This window comes from Dreissena polymorpha, chromosome 16 (assembly GCF_020536995.1).
Source record: "Dreissena polymorpha isolate Duluth1 chromosome 16, UMN_Dpol_1.0, whole genome shotgun sequence".
NCBI classification, from domain to species: Eukaryota; Metazoa; Mollusca; class Bivalvia; order Myida; family Dreissenidae; genus Dreissena; species Dreissena polymorpha.
Genome location: NC_068370.1, coordinates 32195722 through 32216970, shown reverse-complemented (window position 1 = coordinate 32216970; position 21249 = coordinate 32195722). Strand labels below are relative to the sequence as shown.

Genomic DNA, 21249 nt, shown 5'->3' with positions numbered 1-21249 from the left:
ATTAAATATACTTAATTCAGCTATGCTGAATAATATGATATTTGTATCAAGCCATTTGTCATTAATGATTTTTTATTCATTCAGTTTTCACAAAACATAAATAATACAACTGCTTAAGATAATTTCAAATGACTACATTGGTGCAAAAATGGCAAATATTTATTACCATGCTTTCCAACGGTTTAATTGATTATTTAGGTCAATTAATAAACTATTTGAACATTTACCATCACAGTATTTTTAAATTTTATGTTGAACTTTGATTACAGGGCCTGACAACATTGTCGATTGATCAATAAAGGCACTTTGTCGTAAACGATTGGTGTAAGTGTCAAGTGTAAAGAAAATAAAAAATTATTCGACTTTCCTACACCGGATTGTTTTTTCCACTAAGTTCTATGTATTACCCCTAAGCATACCTCCTAATCACACTTTCGGCGTTGCATATACGATGCTATCAAACCTTGGTCTTAACCGAGAAAAATACATATTTCTCAGAAATGTCTATTATTGAACACAACAACACAAGTTTGAGTTAAGTTCCATCAACCAAATATCCACTGTTTAAGTATCGCTCAATCCCAGAACAAATTAAAATGCAATTAGAAGAGCTGTGGGAATTTGAACAATGTGCGGTCGTAAGCCACGGTTATGAACATGTTTTTATATTTTTCCCCAATAAATACATTCAAATGGACTTGTTCAAGATGCGTATGTTTAAAGTACGTATATTTGCATGAGTTATTCACCTTAGTAATAAAAAAAGGCCGTTTGATGCTTTCCATGCGAATTCTTTCAAACCATCAACGTTTAGAACAACTATGTGAAAGTATATGTTTAGAAAGTCACAACATACTACACAAACAATAGTTGTTCTTTTTGTTTTAAACGTTCATCTTTTATGATGATGAATACGCTCAAGGAAACGGTTCGCAACGTTTTATAGATTGGCTGTAATGTTTCTATATTAGAACGTTAGGATTTTGGGCTTCGATACACTTTAAAATTCGAATTAATTTTTCATTTGAAGTAGTATAATAAAACTTACCTATATAAACAATTTTTTGTCAATAATCAACGTAACATAAATTATACTTTGTCAAGATAAAAGGTCATGTGTTTAGTCACAATCAATGTGTATTGTCTAAACGCTGTTTAAGTTTTTTTTTATTGAGCTCGTTGACCTGTGTCAAATATGCGACATTAGAGCAAAAGACAAAAAACGCATACTTTTATAAATAACAAACTTGTTATAGTGGAAGTTTAACGTATTTGAAGCATATATTTATCTTATCCTGACTTACGCTTTACACTATCGAATAGTCTTGCTGTGCATACAATCGTCAATTTGTGAATGTGTCAGTTTTGTTACAGTTATACGGAGACGACCTATGATAAATTATTCAAAGCATGCCACTTCTTACGCAGTAGTAGATCTTTTCACAAATGTTTATCTTCATTAAATGTTGCGATTTTTTCTGTATTAAGAGACCTATTATTGCAGATTTACGATTATGCATAAAAGTAAATATTTGTTTTCGAGAGTGACGTTTTATAATCTAAAATCTATGCCGCTGTGTGCATAATTGATAAGCATGGAATGTTTCCAAAGCGGATTCGAATACCATTTCATGTTATTAATTATCCACTGATATATGGTTGATGTCATTACCAAACAAGGAATTGTAAATGTGAAGGAAATGGAAATTCCAATCAAATAGCAGTGGCAAATTCCATGAAATAAAGTACATGACTCTTTCAGTGATTTGCGTTTGGTTTGCGGAGCACTTAAATATTATAAAACATGAGCCATGTCGTGAAAAAAAACTGTATTTGTGACAAAATTTCACATTTTTTATTTTCTATAGATTGATACAGACTGTTTTGCCTCTGTTAGAATGATATCACATTTAAAGATACTTACTGAGAATCTTTTATTTTAGTAACAGAACTGCAGAGGCATTTTGGCGTAAGCAACGTTAACAACGTGTTCAAGTAAACCGCATTCAGATGTATGTTTGATCAAAATCCGCACTTATAAACAAGACATGAAATAAATGACATAATGATTCTTTTACGTAATCGGTTGTATTCAAGCTCGTCATTGACTTTCTCCACTTCGTAACACTTCGAAAATTGTTTTAACAAACTATTCACATTCAAGTTAACATATAGGCAAGCGAACGTTTATATTTTTTTCGGTGTGCTGCTAACAAACAACAAATTAACACTCATATTTTAACCTAATGTTTCTCCTTTAATTTACTCACGTTCAAAAATTAATATACTTTTTACATAAATTATTATTTGCAGTTTATTTGTGCAAGTCTGTCCGTTTATGTGCATCCCGGTGCAATTACTTCACTTCCTAGAGCTTCGCAACACATGGTTAACAAACAAAATACTAGGTCGAACAGATCCGTAATATTTCTCCACTTTTATATAACAGCCCAAAAAGACTCCAGACCATGCACCTCTGCTCCGTACAATTTGCAATGAACTCAGCACACACTTAGGTGATACAAATATTCTAAAGTCACCTCTTGAAACTGCGGGATGATGAAGATATGTACCAATTGTTCTTTCCGTTCTATTTACTTGCCTTCGATCGAATCTTTTCTTTCTGCCAATAGAGATTCGATAGTAAATATAATAAATTCATCTGGTAATAAACAGATCAAATCAAATCTATCTATATGTGTGCAAAACTAAAGTTTATGCACCAGCGATATCATCTGGCTTAAATAAGACATCGTAGTTACACGAGATTATGGGAATAGTGACTTTCAGATGAACGTTTATGACAACATTTAATTACACGCTCATCAAAACGGTTGCAGTTAAATCCCAGTTTATTTTAAAACTCCCATTATCAGTAGTACATTTTTTATTGTTAAAACACTTATTTTTTGTTAATTTTGAGCTAGGTGATCCTATATTTGACAAACATTTAAAAGCATATAACTTTATCAGAGCTCCAGATATTATTTTCAGCCGAGGGGTATTTCACTCATATTAAATTTTTAATTGATGAGTAAAAATCAAAATCCGATAATTTAAAGGAGTTTTTATGTTCAAAGGGTTATAATTAATAATAAATCTACAGTAGTGTTAACTCGCTATAACAAACAGTCTTGTACACAATAAAGCAATCCCTTTTGTTTTATTTAACAGTTTTTCTGTTTTATTTGCCATTGACTTATACGCAGCCATTAATCTCTTTTCCGTCTTGATTTGGCAAGCCACTGTTTAGCACACACTGTAAAGCCACGTTCAAAATCTTCTAAGCTTGGCCCTCAAAACTTGTTTATTATATCCATATTTCGGATGCCATTTAAAAAGTGATTGAGGGAAAAAGGTTTTTTCTATAGTGCCATACAAGAGATGAACTGAAAGCAAAAATTATATGCTTGATGTTGGGCGATTCGGGTTTTATCGAATGTGAGGCCAAATGTTTTCACCGTTAGCGTATATCGATTCTCAACACTGCAGCGAGGAGCCCGTTGTGTCAACATCGGCCTTTATCGTGGGCCAAAATGAAATGATACCGTTCTGACTGAGGAGTAAATTACGTCGGGAATCACATTCTATACATAGATGGTGATGTCACTACGTTTTTAGCGGTGTGGACCTAATGACTGGAACCAGTCATGTTTACATGAAATTATATGCATATATAAACGGCTAAAACGCATTGAAATTGCACACGATGCGTTATCCGAATTTAGCCAGGAGTGTTTTTACTCAACAAAATTTTAAGTCGTGCGTATTTTCTTTTTTTCATCTTATCTGGCCCTCTGAGTGTATTATATTTTCTAATCAATCTTTGAAGAATTGCTCAGTAATCATTTATCACATTTATATCCGTCTGCACATCTTCTCCAAAACGGCACTTACAGTTGATGTATGGATGATTTCTTTGAAGGTCAAATAGAAACAACGAGGCGTTAACGGGGCCTTTTCATGTTTTGGTAAATTGACAAAATTTAAAAAAAAAGTTGTTTCAGATACGCAAATTTTAGTTTAAGTTATGTTACTTGTGAGGAAACAGTAATACTGAACATTTTCTGTGCTCTAAAATAGCCATTATATTAATCTTTTGACGGTTAAAAAACCTGAAAATTATAAAGCGTTGCAACGCGAAACGATTGAATACTTTGGGGAGTTCTGTTGTTGTCGTTATATTTTGTGAAACTAAGAGGATTGCTTATATAAAGTATAAAATATATCCTTCAATGTATGAACGGATGGCCGAGTAGTCTAAGTGGTAGACGTTTACTCACGGACCCCAGGGGTCAGTGGTTCGAGTCCTGTGGAGGGTTACTTTTATCTTTTTTTAAATTGTATTCTTGATTTTTACTGGAGCTTTTTAGATAAAATGTTTACCTTTATCAGTATAAAGCATTTAATGACAATCTTCAATACATGACTAAATCTGTGAAAAGGTCCCTTTAATATATTATTTCATTCAATCAAAATAACGACCATAATTGGAAACTAAAAATAGTTGAAGCTTTAGATAGATAAAGGGAGACACAATGGCTTGCAATCAAACATACTTATTAAAAAAAGCACTTCCAATTTTATGTTTGTGCTATAATACTATTTAACTCCAATTCAGTTTGTTCTTTTCTATCTAATGAAGCAGGCCTAAAAGGAGAACAGATGCAGCTTACTGTTGTCTAAAGAATTTTATATCCGGTTTGTGCACGTGCATTGTGAACGATTTGTAAATCTCTACATGACCATCTTCCCCGTAAAATTCACAAACAAAGCAAACATTGCAAAAAATTATTCTACGTAATTGTCGCGCGTCAATTGAAATACATTATACTCACTAGTTAATCACGATGATTAGTTCATAATAGGTGAGAGTGCTACACTTAAGATACAATGTTTTCTAAAGTGTAAATTGTGTTGTTTTTTACTCAACATACTATCAATCGAATGTATTGGAAATCAGTCTTTATTTCAAGTATGTAATAGTGTTTTTTGATTGTTCATCAATCATGAACGATGCATAGGTTTAATCATCCAAATGTATATTTTAATATTATTTCGTCAGTACTACCGGAGGTCTGGAATGGGGAATGATAATAATATAAAAACAAGTCCGCCTCCACCGAAACCTTTAAATACTAACACCATTTTGTACAGCGTATTGCGCATCATTCGGGAGCTGTACTTTATAATATGAACACATTTCTAGATGTAAGGAATTGGCAAATCGTGTTTTCGCTCACATCATTCACATATTGGTATTGTATATATGTCACGGAAAAATAAATAATTAAAACGTCAGAACAAGAAAGGCATATGTAATTGAAGAATCGTAGTTTACATGTAATGAATCATAAAAAAGATGTGTTTGTGAAACACTATGTCCCCCCATATATTTGAAATTTGACCCCGAAGGATGACCTTGACATTGACCTTTTGCCACTCAAAAATGTGCAGCTCCATGAGATACACATGCATGCCAAGTATCAAGTTGCTATCTACAATATTGCAAAAGTTATGGCCAATGTTAAAGTTTGACGCAAACAAACCAACAAACCCACAAACAGACAGGGCAAAAACAATATGTCCCACAATATAGACAGGGGGACATTAAAAGATTTGGTGTAAATGAAACTGTGACGACAGGTGAATCTACAAAATCATATTTACAACATCCGGAAGAAATAAAATTAATTAATATACATACTGCGGGTATTGTAAACAATAACTATCTTTAGAAAAACTATTCGGCTGGGAAAATTAGTATTAACATTTACTTTTATACTTGAATGATTTAGGTCATGTTTTACAATTTGTACTATATGATACTTATCTTTATATCTCATGAAGGTATTTATTTGTTACATGCACCTATTTCATTTCATCGAGTCATAACAAGCTGCAATTCTTATGTTCTGATATGTCTTGTCCATTGATTAATCAAATAGTAATTCAATCGAAATATTATTCTCTCGTATTGCTTTATATTTAATAACGATGACATTTGGTTAAGTTCTATTCACACTTGTCATTTGTTTTCTGATCGATTATGGGCTACGCATGATTTGTATGTGTTAAATCGGTTTACTCGCTTGACTTCTTAGTCATTTAAACGCATTTAGCAATAAGTCCATTAGGTACTTGCATTTTTGTATAATGTTCATACTGTTATAATGATAATTTATAGTCCATGTCCCGTTAAATCACTTACATATGTTTACCGGTATATAATTTATGTAGATTGTAGGTGTACATGGGGTACACAGAAATAAGACGCTGAAATTAATGATATTCAGAACAGCCAATTTAATCAGTGCACTACGCCGATGAAGATATTCGTATTCTTGTTTCTGTTTTTGTATAAATACATCTGCACAGACTATTGGCAAATTCCTTACACCGACAAGTAATTAAAATTTACAAATATCACGCGTATCTATCTTAAAATATTTAGCGATTACTTCTGCTAATTAAGAAAAAAATGTATGTACTTAAATATAATGACGGCAATTTCTCCAATATTTCAGTGCCCGTTGAATAAGGTCAAAACGTATGTTAGACAGCTGAAGATAGCTTTTGCATAAGCGATGCATTCATCGTCTTTTAAATATCTGGAACATGGCACCAATACCTTATCGATTAAATATATAAATATACAGAAACTCCAAAAACATTATTGAAAAATATTGCGTTTTTATGGGCAATTGATTATTGCCTATACAATTTGACATAATTTTACTAATTATTAAAGCTGTAACATCGGCCTTGGAATGGTCCATATTAAGCACCTGGTGTTTAATCCGGTTCAAAAGCATAACAAATCCACAATCAGGCCACAGATAATCAGAAAATTGTAATAAGATTGTAATTCAAAAAAGAAATACGTAATGCAAAACATAAAATCGTTGTATTTGTTTTCATTTGTTTTCTCAAATAACCGATGGAGAAATCAATGGTTATCACTACTGATATAATTTAATGAATTTGTCATACAGTTGAACACATAACATATACCGAATATTATTTTAATCATATTGTGATATACACGAGTTAAAATGATATATTTTGCAAGCGTAAAACAAACAATATAAGTATGCACATGTATTAAATTAATCAAAACCCTTAATAATAAGTATGCATGAGGTTGCTTTTCTAGGTACGTAGACAATTGTAAAATAATACGGGTAGTCCCAAGTTTAACCTAGACAGTTATCAGTGAATTAATAATCAGGTTTTAAATGGAATGTCATAATTACTTTTATGACAAACGCCCCGAAACAAACAAGACAATTACAGCATTTATATCGAAACTTAAGAAAGCCCAACATAATATCATTTCAAATTTCGACGTCGAAATTATTTAAACAATCAATATAATAAGCAAACTTTTCATGGTGTTATTGTTGGCGTGCAGGTGCAATTGTGGTTCTCTCGCAAGTTACTGAAGATGTGTGAGCCTTTTTATGCATGGTATATTTGCGAAAACAATTTTGTTAAATATTTTGTTTAACAATCTGTCTTGAATATATTTGTGTGTTAAGCAATCGACCAGTAGGTATTGTAACAACTTTATTGTAGGAAATGGTTTTCTTAAATATACGTTCCCAGATAAACTTAAGAAAATCTCTATTAGCCAATTCTAAAAAATATAGTTAATATGTAATGACATATAGTATCAAGCAGTTGTACCTCACAGGTAAAAACATTTGTGTAGTATCATGTCAGTTATATACCTATTCCAAAGGTACATGTTAACATATTTAAGCACATTTGAAAGTAATCATATTAGTTAAAAATATTGCATGCAAAGTTAACGTTTAATTTACGAAACTATATATGTAAAAATTAAAACAATTAAACCATAAATACATAATATATATTGAATATATATGCGATGAAATAAATACTTAAATATATATAAAATACAAGAGGACCAAAATGATATGCTGCGTGACCTTTGGGCACTTGTGTATTTAGTGGGCCACACAAATAAGTATTAACTAATAAAACTATAACACATATAATAATTATCATAAAAATAAATAATAAAAAGTATGCAGATTTACGAAGACACTTCGCTCTACGTAAACAAATCAAATGTGCGCTCATGCGGAAATGTGTCTTATGTCATATGCTAAATACCATTCGTTGTAAGACCTATTTACGGAAGACGCGGCTTTATCATGATTAATGCTGTACTCGGACACTGAAACTGGTACTTGTGATACTATATATTGTGCTTCATTTAAGCGATTCACTTTATATCAGCATATTCAACGAACATACAGTAGCTTGTGAGGGAACGGTTTAATCAGGAATTTCTTTATACGGCAATGCTTCTTTTACCTATGCCCGAATTTGGGCAATCGACAGCTGCTTGCATACTTGTGTGCGTGCAAGTAGTATGTACTTTAAAGCTGTGCTGATAAAGTTTTTTGATGGTAAAATTATCTTCTGATAAACTGTTGACACAAAATTCCTTCGTATAAAACAAGTAGTTATATCTCTCGAATTATAAATAACGTCTGTCGAAAGCTCAACTCAAAGCTTGTCTTATTAAAACGAATTAAACCCTATCTAAATTATAAAACAGTGGAATTGTTTTACAATTCATACATCTTACCACATATGGACTATTGCTGTACAATATGGTGCTCAGCCACAAGATCAAATTTAAAGAAGGTCATTTCGATACAGAAACAAGCTGCACAAATAATAATAATCTGGGCTGGTTGTCATTTGAAAATAGGTGTACATTTCTTGTTGGGATTATAGTGTTCAAAGTTTTACATGACTCAATGCCTCATTATTTTGATAACGTTAATTTTGTATCGAATAAAAATACATACTCTCTTAGGTCCACCACCTACAACGATTTATCATCTGTTGCATTTAAAACCAATTACGGAAAGCGTACTTTTGCCTATTGTGCGAGAAATATATGGAACACTTTTCCAAATTATATCAGACAAGCACCAACAATTATTTCCTTTAAACAGCATTTGCTACAAGCGCAAAACTTGTTTTGACGTGTATGTGGATTGTATCGATTAAAATACAGTTTTGATGGTTTTTTCTTCTTTATGCTTTGTGATTGTCTGTTGATATGAAAAAGTAAAATAATGACAACATATAGGCTAGAAGTACATGCATTATCAATTATTATTGTTTTCATCATCATCATCATCATCATCATCATCATCATCATCATCATCATCATCATCATCATCATCATAATCATCATCATAATAATCATCATCATCATCATCAACATCATCATCATCATCATCATCATCATCATCATCATCATCATCATCATCATCATCATCATCATCATCATCATCATCATCATCATCATCACCATCATCATCATCATCATCATAATCATCATTGTCATTATTATTATTATTATTATTATTATTATTATTATTATTATTATTGTTTTTATTATTATTACTATTTATTATTATTATCATCATTATTTAAAAAAAAATATTATTTTATTATTATTATAGTTATGCTGCTTTTGTTATTATTTTAAGGCTGACTGCAGTATTCTAGACATTGTTGACTTATATCTAGATATAAATATATAGAGGATATTTGTTGGATTCGGAGGATTATTGATTTTAATTCACGAGTGATCATAGAAAATGATATTTTCAAGAGTGGCGCAGCCAGGAGTAAAAATATATATTTTCTATGATCACGAGTGAATTAAGATCAATATTCCACCGAATCCAACAAATTTTCTTTTTATTTTATGCCTTTTTTAACAGTTTATATACATTGTTAAAGAATTTAACTAAAGGATTTCGCTGAAATCATGACGTCATTTCGTAAAAAAATGACGTCATTTCACAGCAAACAGTGAAAATTATCGATAATTTTCACTGTTTGCTGTGAAATGACGCCATTTTTTTAAACAGTGAAATTATCAAAATTAATTCACTGATATTTCTCTATAAACCACCGGAAAACATTAAATAAATACTGTATTTTTAAAGACCACATTGTAAAAATTTCTTTATGTTTTATCTACGTGAAATAAAGTTATAATAATTATTATTATTATTATTATTATTATCTATAACCAATTACTTTCCACTAAAGAACACACAGTATCAGTTCATATTTCACTGGCGTATTCAACAGAGAAGTGCATCCCCTTAAGTGAATCAGCATGCTGAAAAATCAGCATTTTCCTTTCAGCTGTTGATACGACGTTTGGTTGCCAATATACGATCTAAACGTGTATTTTAGCAGAACCGTCTTTACAGGCTGTTACTGCAAATACTCCTGTGATGGAAGCGAATCAGATTCTGGCCAATGTTCATGGGATCGCAACATGAGAGTTTGCTGCGTTAGCATTAGATGGTAATGTATGCCACGTCCTGAATGTTTTGTTGCTGGATGATATAAATTGTCTACAGCTACACCTTCGAAATGGATCAAATATAAGTAGTTCTGCAGTGCTGATTAATATAATACTTTAAATAAATCTAGGTGCCGTATATTTATTTCTTTTTTAATTTATTCAGGTATCATAAAACATAAATAATACAGGTTCAAGCTAAGTTGGTGGTCAAATAGTAAATTTCCATTACTGTGCTGTCCAATTAGTTTTTATTATTTATGAAAATGAGTTAACTATCAAACTAGTTATCAGTAAAATATTTTATAATTTTATATCACATTTGATTTCAGGACATGACGTCATTTTCGATTGATCGAAAATTGCTCGTTATTGTAATCGATTGGTGTCAAATGTAAATAACATCAAGCGACTTTTGTTCATGTATTTTTTTGTTTTGTTTTCATCAAGCTCTTAGTATAACCCTTAATCGCCTTACCTCACTATCATGAATGAAATACAAAAGGTTTATTGCACACGTGTTTGTGCAAAATAAGATAACATAATCGAACAACTGAACACTCTATTTGGTATTTGATAACTGATGAGTAGACCAACAGTGCTTGGCCTCATGCCTCTGTATTTCATTTCTATTTGAATCATTACAAATATTTGTTCCGCATGTTTGTTTAAACGTATTTGTATTTCAATTGTATTAGTATTTCTTTCACCTTGTATCGTATTTTGAACATTATATAACTTTATGCTAAATAAACTTTTATTTCGAAGTAAAAGGGATAATACATATTTATTTACAAACATATATCTAAGATGGCAAAGTCTACGCTTTGACTCATTGACTAAAAAAATAAGTATAGTTGGAAACTATCGCTATAGGTGTTAAATACTTACTGTTATTTAACGTCATTCATGTATATTTTATATTTGGTAACTATTTAGTGCCTCCAGGACACGTATGCCGTTGTCATACAAATCAACATAAACACATAAATAATCACATATCATAAGCAACGTATATGTCAACTTGTCGCTCTTACCAATATAAAAAAAATAATAAAATAATATAAGTCCGGGCTGTCAATCTAGTAGTTTTACCAAACATACATGTATGTGTAAACGGCTTTTTTACTCTTTTTGTCAAATATGCAACATTAATTCATTAGGTGGCAGCATGTCTTTGCTTTAAACACGTTCAAAAGAACCTTAAAAATAAATATATTGACCATAATAAAGATCGCATTTAGTTTTTACTTTTAATCAGATAATATTAGCCTCTTAAAACAGGGGTAATACTAATTTACAGTTGTGGTTTATGGTGAAGCTATTTTAACTTTCATTACAATGACTGTACTTCACAAAATAGCTGTTTGTGATTGCACACAATATCTCTAAAATGAATGGAATTGTTGTCCCGTTCACAAACGTTTATGAATTAAAAAAAGGAATACCATATTGAACACACTTGTTAATGTCCAGAAATATAACTTTTTGAAAAGGTAAAGAAACTTCCCGTCGATATTTGGTAACATACGTTTTCACTTGCACTGTACAACTTATTATTTAGATATCATAATCGATGCCATTGCTGAGAAGTAGTACCGAATGTTCTTTGTATTGGTGACTTCTTTTCATCTCATGTTTAAACGTATTGCATTTGACAAGTACATTTTAACTTGTGCTGGCCTACAAACCTTTAACAATATCAAGAAATTCAAGTTATCGACTAACCGCCTCTCTTATATGATATTATACATTATCGTATAAATTCATTTAAATGTTGCACATTTTGGCACGAATATCAAATCAAGTACTACCAGTGTGTCTGAGTACGAGAGATTTCCCTTGAGAGACCGTTACAAACTCATCTGACTGTCGTTCAGACAAGTCTGACATCCCTCATATTGATTAGATATTACATCCATGTACAATCTGAAAACTTAACCCTCGAGTAAGTGTTTTGTATCTAATCTGGCATTTGACATACGATATAGTTCCAACTTAATATAGACTTACAGTTTCAGATAACGCATAAATAACACAAATACTTACATTTATTATACTTAACATTGAAATAAATTACAACAAGCACGACATCCACGCATGCCAGTACATAGCATGATATTAGATAATTATCTTTGCCCTTTTAACAGCTATTCTTTCTGGATGAACGCCGTGTGGAAATCACACTGAAAAGCAATGTGCATCCGGAACATATTTGACCATTTATATCTGCGTATCATCTTGCCGCAAAGCATCCGTTTCCTTGTTACCGTCGACGTCCGAAAGCTCGTCATCATCGACGGCGCACTGCTTCGTAAGAATCGCACCGCGATCAGCGTTCACAAAACGTGTCGGGTACGCTTCATCCGTCATGAATGATACCTCAGTCTGGCTCTTAAACATTTGCCGCCGAATGTAGTCCTTTCCTCGAAGGCATCCGCATAAGGACTTAACGAAAGTCTGGCGGAAGTTCTTTGACATGAAGCCATAGACCACTGGGTTGACGCAGCTATTCGCGTAGGACATGACGTGGAACGCCTCCCGGATGTATTTAAGGGATCCTATGTGAAGGGTCGGCAGGACTTGGAAGGAGACTAAGAGATTGTTGACGGTGATTGGCGCCCAGCAGATGACGAATACCAGAATTATAGCAACTAGCATCTTTACCACCTATATTGTTAATACCAAATTATTATCAATGTTAAAGAAAGAACAACAACAACAAAAAGAGAATGCGCCCAATGATTTTAATTGTGTCGTAATAAGTTAAACGGCATAATACCCACTGTCGGCACGGCTGTATAAGTTGTTAATAATATAAAATCTGGATCATAAGAAAAACAAACATGGAAACAATATTCCCATAGCCCATGAGTTACGTTATCTTTTTTTATACTTATGTTTTACAAAAAAAAATCATAAATAAAATGTAAACATAAATGTAGAGTAAAAGGGAATCCAAAATTATTTATACCAGAGTATTATCAAAGTTAGAGAAACAACAACAACAACAAAAAGAGAATGCGCCTTATGATTTTAATTGTGTCGTAATAAGTTCAACGGCATCGAAAACACAAAATTCTCACTGTTGGCACGGCTGTATCAATTTCTAATAATATAAAATCTGAATCATAAGAAAAACAAACTAACAGGGAAACAATATTCCCATAGCCCATGCGTTAAGTTATCTTCATGTTGTACTTATGATTTACAAATAAAATTCATAAATTAAATGTATACATAAATGTAGACTAAAAGGGAATCCATGGTTTCTCCTAAAGAAACAAATTATATTATATTCATTATTCCAAAACCAAATCAAAAGTTGATCGAGAACATTAGACAACAACACTTTACCTGCTTTTTGGTGTTGTCGTCGTCGACGAATTTCACTTTTAATGTAGTCACTTGATTTTTAGAATTGTACTTCGAACTACATGAATGACCTCTGGAAAAAAGAAATATTTTAACTGCACATTTTGCATGTTTCATTTTGCAAATAGGTAGATTGAAGTTGTAATGAAATTAATGAACGAAGATCAAATCATCACAAACACAAAAGCAAGCATATACCATTGTGCAGTTATAATTTGAATTAATAGTTAGTAATGTTTATAGATACTAACGATTCACTCCTCAAAAGAGATCTATGCTGTGTGATGAACCAAAGCTCACGGCAAATTCGAACATATGCAAAGGTCATGATGGTCACTGGAATGGCCAGCAAGATGCAAAACATGTACACCTCGTAAAGAATGCTGAACGCGGGTAATTTCCATTCCTGTATGCACCAGATGGCTTTCCGGTAGAGACCGACTGTAATATGTACCTGGGAAAACGAGACCAAGGATGAATTAAATCATATGCGATTATGGTATCGTATAGGTCAACACATTTCACCAGTCTTTGCTATATGATGCAAGAATTGTTCTATCGTATACTGTAATTTAATTGCATGCTCATAAACTTTTTGCATGAGGTATAACGCACTTTCTCCGATGCCTTTTGTAGTTGTATTAATAAGATTTTCGTCAATGGTACCTACTTTTCAGCGTTCAAAGATAAGTTATACATGATTTCCTTTTATTACGTTTTGTAACCCTATTCATCCTAAACTATTGACAATTTTTCTTCATTTCTATTCAAATAAATTAATACATCCCATATAAATATAAATATAAATCGTGTGTATCTTCGCATGTATAACGTTTTAAAGATTTTAATAAATCGCTTTTTGTGTAGAAACTGTATGCATTTTGTTAAGCTATCATGAATGGCTTATACTGTAAACATACCTTACAGAATAAGTACTCGCATCAGATTATTTTAATGTTTTACGCACCATTCCCAACCACACATCTCGTGTCATGCTTGGGCTTCATGATGTATGTTTGTGGAATCACTCAAGAGCAAATGATACGTAATTATCAAATATAAACAACAATAATATCATTTATTTCAAACAAAACAAAAATAAAACTGCCTAAAAGCAATAAATACTCACTCTTCCTATCAGGATCGGAAGAGCCAGGATGAAGGACATTATCCAGAGGATGGTGCACACTTTTCTGGCTTTCCCCACCGTGCACGAATATTTGGCCTTCATTGGATGGACGATTGCATAATATCTATATTGAATATTTAGAACGGATATGTGTAATATTTGGCAATACTATCGTATGTACCCGGTATAACCAATATACAAATAGATCATATGATCTTGAAGTGCTCTACTCAAAAAGTATTTATTGATATCTTTATGACAATAAATAACCAGTTTAATACGATCATAGACTTTTTTGTAATTTAATTATCCTGTATTTTATAATATTGATAATGATAATATCAATAAACACTATTATATACAATACCACTATAGTGATTCGTATAAGGATTGTATCTGTTGTAATTTTTTTGAATCATTATTACTACCTCTCCAAACTCATGAAGGTCAACGTGGTGACAGAACACACGGCGGAAACATTCTGTATATAGTGGACAAACTTGCAAAGGAATTCGCCAAACCTCCACATATACGAAAAGAAAGCGGCAAACTGTAATGAATCAATGTCAATACAGGCATTAATATGTGTGAGCAATGCAGATGCGATATAACGCATCTTTATCAGAAATGCATATCGTATGATCACTGTTATGGCTATTATTATTGCCAATAAGAGTTCAATAAGCGTCTGACTGCTTGGGGCTTTGTGAAGCAAAGCATATTAAAATATGCACTTTTAAAATTGAATAGCACATGAAGACTAGTTATTTTATTCAAACGCATCCGAACTTTCACGAACAACAATTTATTCCACTGCAACTAGCAAGTAGTCAATTAAAACAATGCGAATATTCGAATATAAACGTAATGTGCAAAATTACAAATACATTTTCAACTTTAAACAATTTCAAAGATTTTAAAATCTTTATTTTGAACATTAAATCATGTTTTTGTTGTGTATGCCAGTTCTAATTTTGTTGTGCAATGACTCCGTCTTACAAATTTATATTAGCTAATATTTTATTCCTGAACGTTTTAATATTTCCATTTATTAATGAGTATATTAAAATCTCATTGATGGAAACTGTCCTAAGTTATTTATGACTATCGGAAATTATTAAAAAGCTTGTATAGGACGTAATGTGCTTATTTCCCATCACTTTTTTGAAAAACCTCATTTAAGAGCATTAACTGTTTAATGTTTGCACTTAACTGCTTATGATTGATTGTACAAGAATCTCGTATAAAAACAATACATCAAATATTTATGTAACTCAAAAGTGCAGATAAGTTAAGTAAGTGTTATAAGTTTGTTTCGTACTTTTACGAGGCGTCCGTTTAATTTGTCTGGCCAGAATGTCATTTCAATCAACAGAGTAAATGAAATAAAAAATATTAATGTTGGGCTCGTTTTTTTAGACAAATTACGCTAGTGCGTGGCTCACTTTTTTCAAAAAAGTTGAAATATATTGTTAAGGATTTCAACCTGTAATAAACTTCGTGTAAACTCGCCTTTTTGTTTGTTACTCCGAAAGGACTCCGAGAAAGTGCGTAACTCTACAGTAATTTGATTTAAAATAAAAATAAGATAGCGGTTCAAAAACGCTTTAACGTCTATTATGCTGAGAGAACCCCGGTTTAAACATGCACAATTTTTGTTTATCTTTAAAGAAGAAGTTGATGTTTTGGGGAGTGTAAATGGGCAAACAAACCTTTCTCTCAAACCGTTACACTGTTTCTTATTTTATTATATATATATCTTATATATATAAATATATCTTATTATAATGACCATTGCAATGACACGTTCATCTGCTGAAGATATTCATGTAACGGACAGATGCTATACAAACTAGCTGTGTGCCATCATAATATTGATTTAAAAAATATCGATTTGAAATTTTATACAATAAATGGACATCGTAATACGAAAGGCGAGAATCAAAATAATGTATTTTTTACTAAAAAGAATTCAATTTTTAATGAATTTTCCTAATTGACTTTTCAATCATATGTGCTTTATTCAATCATGTACGCTAAATTGGCCATTGGGAATAGTTTAAACTTTCCAATACGTCAATCTTTTATTATGTTTGATTGAGTACATACAAATCTAATAAGGTGAACATTTGTTGTTTATCTGAAAATGAAAAAGAATTTGCATTGGGAATCATCTTGGTACGTAAATTTTGTTAATTGTTATTGTAATGTCCCATAAGTAGTGCGTGTACTTATAACTGTTTGTTCATTGCTGCCTAGTAGGTTTAATTATAGAACCGTTAGACATCACAGTAGCGAAAACAATCAACATCATGTGTACGGAGGTAAGAATTGCAAAGTGCATTCAAGTTCATTTAATGTTAAGATTTCGTTTCGTACAAATACAAGGCCTCCCGTCCATAACGTCTGTCAGGTAAGTATATCGTGTTCGTGAAATAAAGTCCTTTATAAAAAAAAATACCCATGCTAGGTGCGTTCTCGTTAACAAATTATGCTAAATTATGTATGGGCTCAATTTAACAACAAGTTCAAATACGTTTTTTAAGGATTACAACCTGTAATTAACTTCGCGTAATATCGCATGCATTCAATTTTTTTTGTCCGAGCATGTTAGAAATAAATATTGTTTTTATCGGCATTTATCCATTTACATCTAATTGATGCTCACATAAGTGGTTTTTACGAACTCAAAATCAGTGCTTTCTGTTGCGTTGTCCTGCATTGTCCTTTAATGTCTTGTATTGTCCACTATTTCCTTGTATTTCCTGTATAACTAGTCCGTTTGTAATGTAAAAATATCGCAGAAAAGTATGAAGGACGCTAAATTATGTATGGGCTCAATTTAACAACAAGTTCAAATACGTTTTTAAGGATTACAACCTGTAATTAACTTCGCGTAATATCGCATGCATTCAATTTTTTTTTGTCCGAGCATGTTAGAAATAAATAATGTTTTTATCGGCATTTATCCATTTACATCTAATTGATGCTCACATAAGTGGTTTTTACGAACTCAAAATCAGTGCTTTCTGTTGCGTTGTCCTGCATTGTCCTTTAATGTCTTGTATTGTCCACTATTTCCTTGTATTTCCTGTATAACTAGTCCGTTTGTAATGTAAAAATATCGCAGAAAAGTATGAAGGACGCTATTTCGTGAAGGACGTTATTCCGATAATGTTTCTGAATAATTTATGTGTCATACCTTAATAAAATAGAAATCTAACAATATGTTTGCTTATTATAAGTTTTTGGTGTTGTGTATTCGTTTTGCTATTCTTAAAGAAGTTATTGCTTAAGTTTATTAGTTTGACGTTAAATGCTAATAAACTCTGTGTATAGATGTATTTTTGCACAACGCATTTTTTATGCAAGTTCATAAACAATTATATATTATTAAAACGATTTCAATATTTCTGTTTTGTACAAATGCATTTTTAGCAAAAGCCTATTCCAGTTGTCGTTAAAAAAGATTTTATACAACAATTGAAGGAGAAGAAATATTACGTTGATTGAGAAAGAAACAATTAATGTTTGCAACTCATTCGTTCCTATTTTGATGAACGCCTGTTACAGAAAATGTAATAAAATGACATTATCTCCTTATATGATTACTTTTTGAAATATTAATAACGGATTTCCAAATCTATTTAGTGCACATGCGAGTTCCAAATATGTGCTAGGCCTTGCGAATTGCAACTCTTTTAATTTGCACTTTCATTTCAGACAATATGAAGTATTTTATAGTTGATAAATTGTATTGTAATACGTATGCAACGTCATTGGGGTAGAATGACGTGACTGTCAAACACAAAATACCGGTGATGATACTCATTTTATATTATGTGTGAGCAAACGACCGAGTGAAATTTATAAGGCATCTTTATTAAATACTAAGGAAATCAAAATGACAAATTCGATAAAGTTTTGCCACATTAGGCAAGCAAGTTTATTTATTTGTATTATGTATTAATTATTTAATTAACTTAATCGTATATTTATTTATAACCTTATTATATATATATATATATCTTTGTTCATGAATTACTTTAAATATTCATAATATGACTGTTAGATATATATTTTCCAATTAATACGGTTTTAATACTTACTTTATAATAAATTTAAATGTTAGGGGTTTTGTTGTGCAAATTATTTTGTTAAAAATTAAGTATAATGTAGTTAAGTCGATCGATGTAAAATAAACAAACATAAAGATAAACACATAAATCATTTCGATGTCCAAATAACAATTCTTTTATTATTCAGAAGCACATCTTTAAGATTGTGTTTGTTGATAAAATAATAAATCGTGGATAAACGGAAAATAAATTAAGGATCTTCTAGCAAACATACGAGTGACACTCATCGTCATTTTTACCACATTTCATTCAAGTAACTTTTGCTTCTTCGATTTAATTAATCAATCACATGCATGCATGTAATAAAATATGGCATTGAATGACGAGTGCCATTTTTTTAATTATTTCAATAATTATTTAGTTATAATTTTATAGATATATTTTTATAATAAATTATTATTATGAAAACGACATGATCTTCTGATTTAACGAATGCAGACTTAAACGAGTAGCTTGCGTTACGCAATTTTATATTGGCGACGTCATTTCACAAAATAAAACAATGCGATTTGTCAGTCAAATGTTTGCAAAGGAAAAGGGTCAATACGTTTTCTTACAGACGCTTTACAAAAACTATACAAATAAAAATAGTTTTTAATATTAGCTTAAATATATATTAACACGGACAAAAGGGTGTGCTTAATATTGTTTTGTAAATCACGCTACCGTAAAACTCACTTTGACAGGGACGCAAATCAAGACAAGTAGCAAATCCGCTGAGGCCAAACTCAAAAGGAAGGTGTTCGTGGTGGTCACCATCTGTTGGTAGCGGGTGACTGAAAAGATGACAAGGATGTTACCGACCACGCCCAGCAATAGGGTCAGGCCGTAGACAATCGACACGGAAAGGAGCTCCTCTAGAGGCGGCGAGGAATTAATTTCGTAGTCCGCTGTCAGGTTACCGAAACTGTCATTCAACTCATCAGTGTCCTTGCCTTCATATCCGACGGTCACGTTTAGTAAATTGAAATCCCACGAAGTTATGTTGTCCTCGTTAGACATATTAAACGATTTGTGATGTTTATATAAAATATTAAATGTTAAAGAAGCATTACTATAAGTATACGTTCACATACAAGAACGCATGAAAATAGTATTAGCATAAAAATTATATATGCGTTATAAATTTTGCCATGGAAATCGGCGAAGTCCGACACTCTTTATCCTGTAACAACCAATAAGCAACAAATGCATATTTTTTCAATACTTCATTTTGTCATTTCTATGTTATTTTCTTTGTTTTGATTGTTTACTTAACTGTTCACTGTCTTTATTATCCACACGACCCGTCAGTAATAACGACTTCAACTAATTATATTATCAAATAATATATTTTCAGCTCAAAAATACGTCCAAAGCGAGCATCGGCTTATTCGACGCAACTCTTTCACTGATCATTCCATTTTCTAAACATTTATCTCCGTTCTTCTGAGTTGTATTTAAAGCAACGCGAAAATAATTTGATGTCTGCCTCCTTTTCTGATGAAAATTTATCAGTATCCGTTTTCTATTTGCCAACCTTAACGACTGAGAAAATGAGTGATAAAAACTCGAGAGGGAACAAAAACAATTTGCACTACGCACGATTAAATACTTCGGCGATATCAATTTTGTCGCATGCAGCGGCTTTCACAGGATGGAAATGCGTTCCATAAGATGACGCTCTGAAAAGCCTCAGCGTTAGCTGGTGCTCGAAGTCAATTATTCCTTCTGATGCTGAGTGGAAGGCAAAGATAACGTTCGCTGATAGTTTATGGTCCGACGGGACTTGATTTGATGTTTGATATATATCGAAATGAATGTCGGGATTTTAATTTTGACTGATTGTGATGAAAATTGCGACACATTTCTCGACGCAGATATTCATTCGAGACGTATTCTTCTCCTTTTCTAGTCACAATTTGCATTTTCTTTTTCTGTATTGTATTGTTTGTATTGCGTATCATTCGTACCCTTTTCACAACAATCGTTAAATTTCATTTTGCCACTATACATTTATCAAGTTTCAGTACAATGTCCACGTAATCGCGTGTATGTTCCACCCCCCATGATTACGGTCCATATACGTTACCCATTAGTTTAAGGTTTATTAATCGAAGTGATATATACAATATTTAACCTGAACTTTTGATTGACGAAGAATTTGTATGCTATATAATGTTCTTATTTGAAGGGACATGCTTTTATTTGTTTTAGCTTCATTGCAAGCTGGTCTGTATGCAACAAGGATT

At 31.8% G+C, this 21249-nt stretch overlaps 1 protein-coding gene across 1 annotated transcript; it reads right to left on the bottom strand.

The window, feature by feature from the left end:
• Positions 1-11292: 11292 nt before the first annotated feature.
• Positions 11293-20640, bottom strand: LOC127862477 (QRFP-like peptide receptor). Its single transcript, XM_052401628.1, has 6 exons — positions 19697-20640; positions 15308-15429; positions 14880-15003; positions 14002-14204; positions 13733-13823; positions 11293-13045 (listed from the first exon to the last, which is right to left on the bottom strand). The coding sequence occupies exons 1-6, from the start codon at positions 20018-20020 to the stop codon at positions 12599-12601; spliced, it is 1311 nt and encodes a 436-aa protein (XP_052257588.1). The 5' UTR covers positions 20021-20640; the 3' UTR covers positions 11293-12598.
• Between the last annotated feature and the right edge of the window lie 609 nt (positions 20641-21249).

Excerpts from the sequence above, each read along its gene's own strand:
- LOC127862477 (XM_052401628.1), bottom strand. The coding sequence starts at position 20,020 with ATGTCTAACGAGGACAACATAACTTCGTGGGATTTCAATTTACTAAAC. Across the intron at positions 15,430-19,696 it reads TGATTTGCGTCCCTGTCAAA|TTTGCCGCTTTCTTTTCGTA; the intron begins GTGAGTTTTACG and ends GATTCATTACAG. Across the intron at positions 15,004-15,307 it reads ACCTTCATGAGTTTGGAGAG|ATATTATGCAATCGTCCATC; the intron begins GTAGTAATAATG and ends TATTCAATATAG.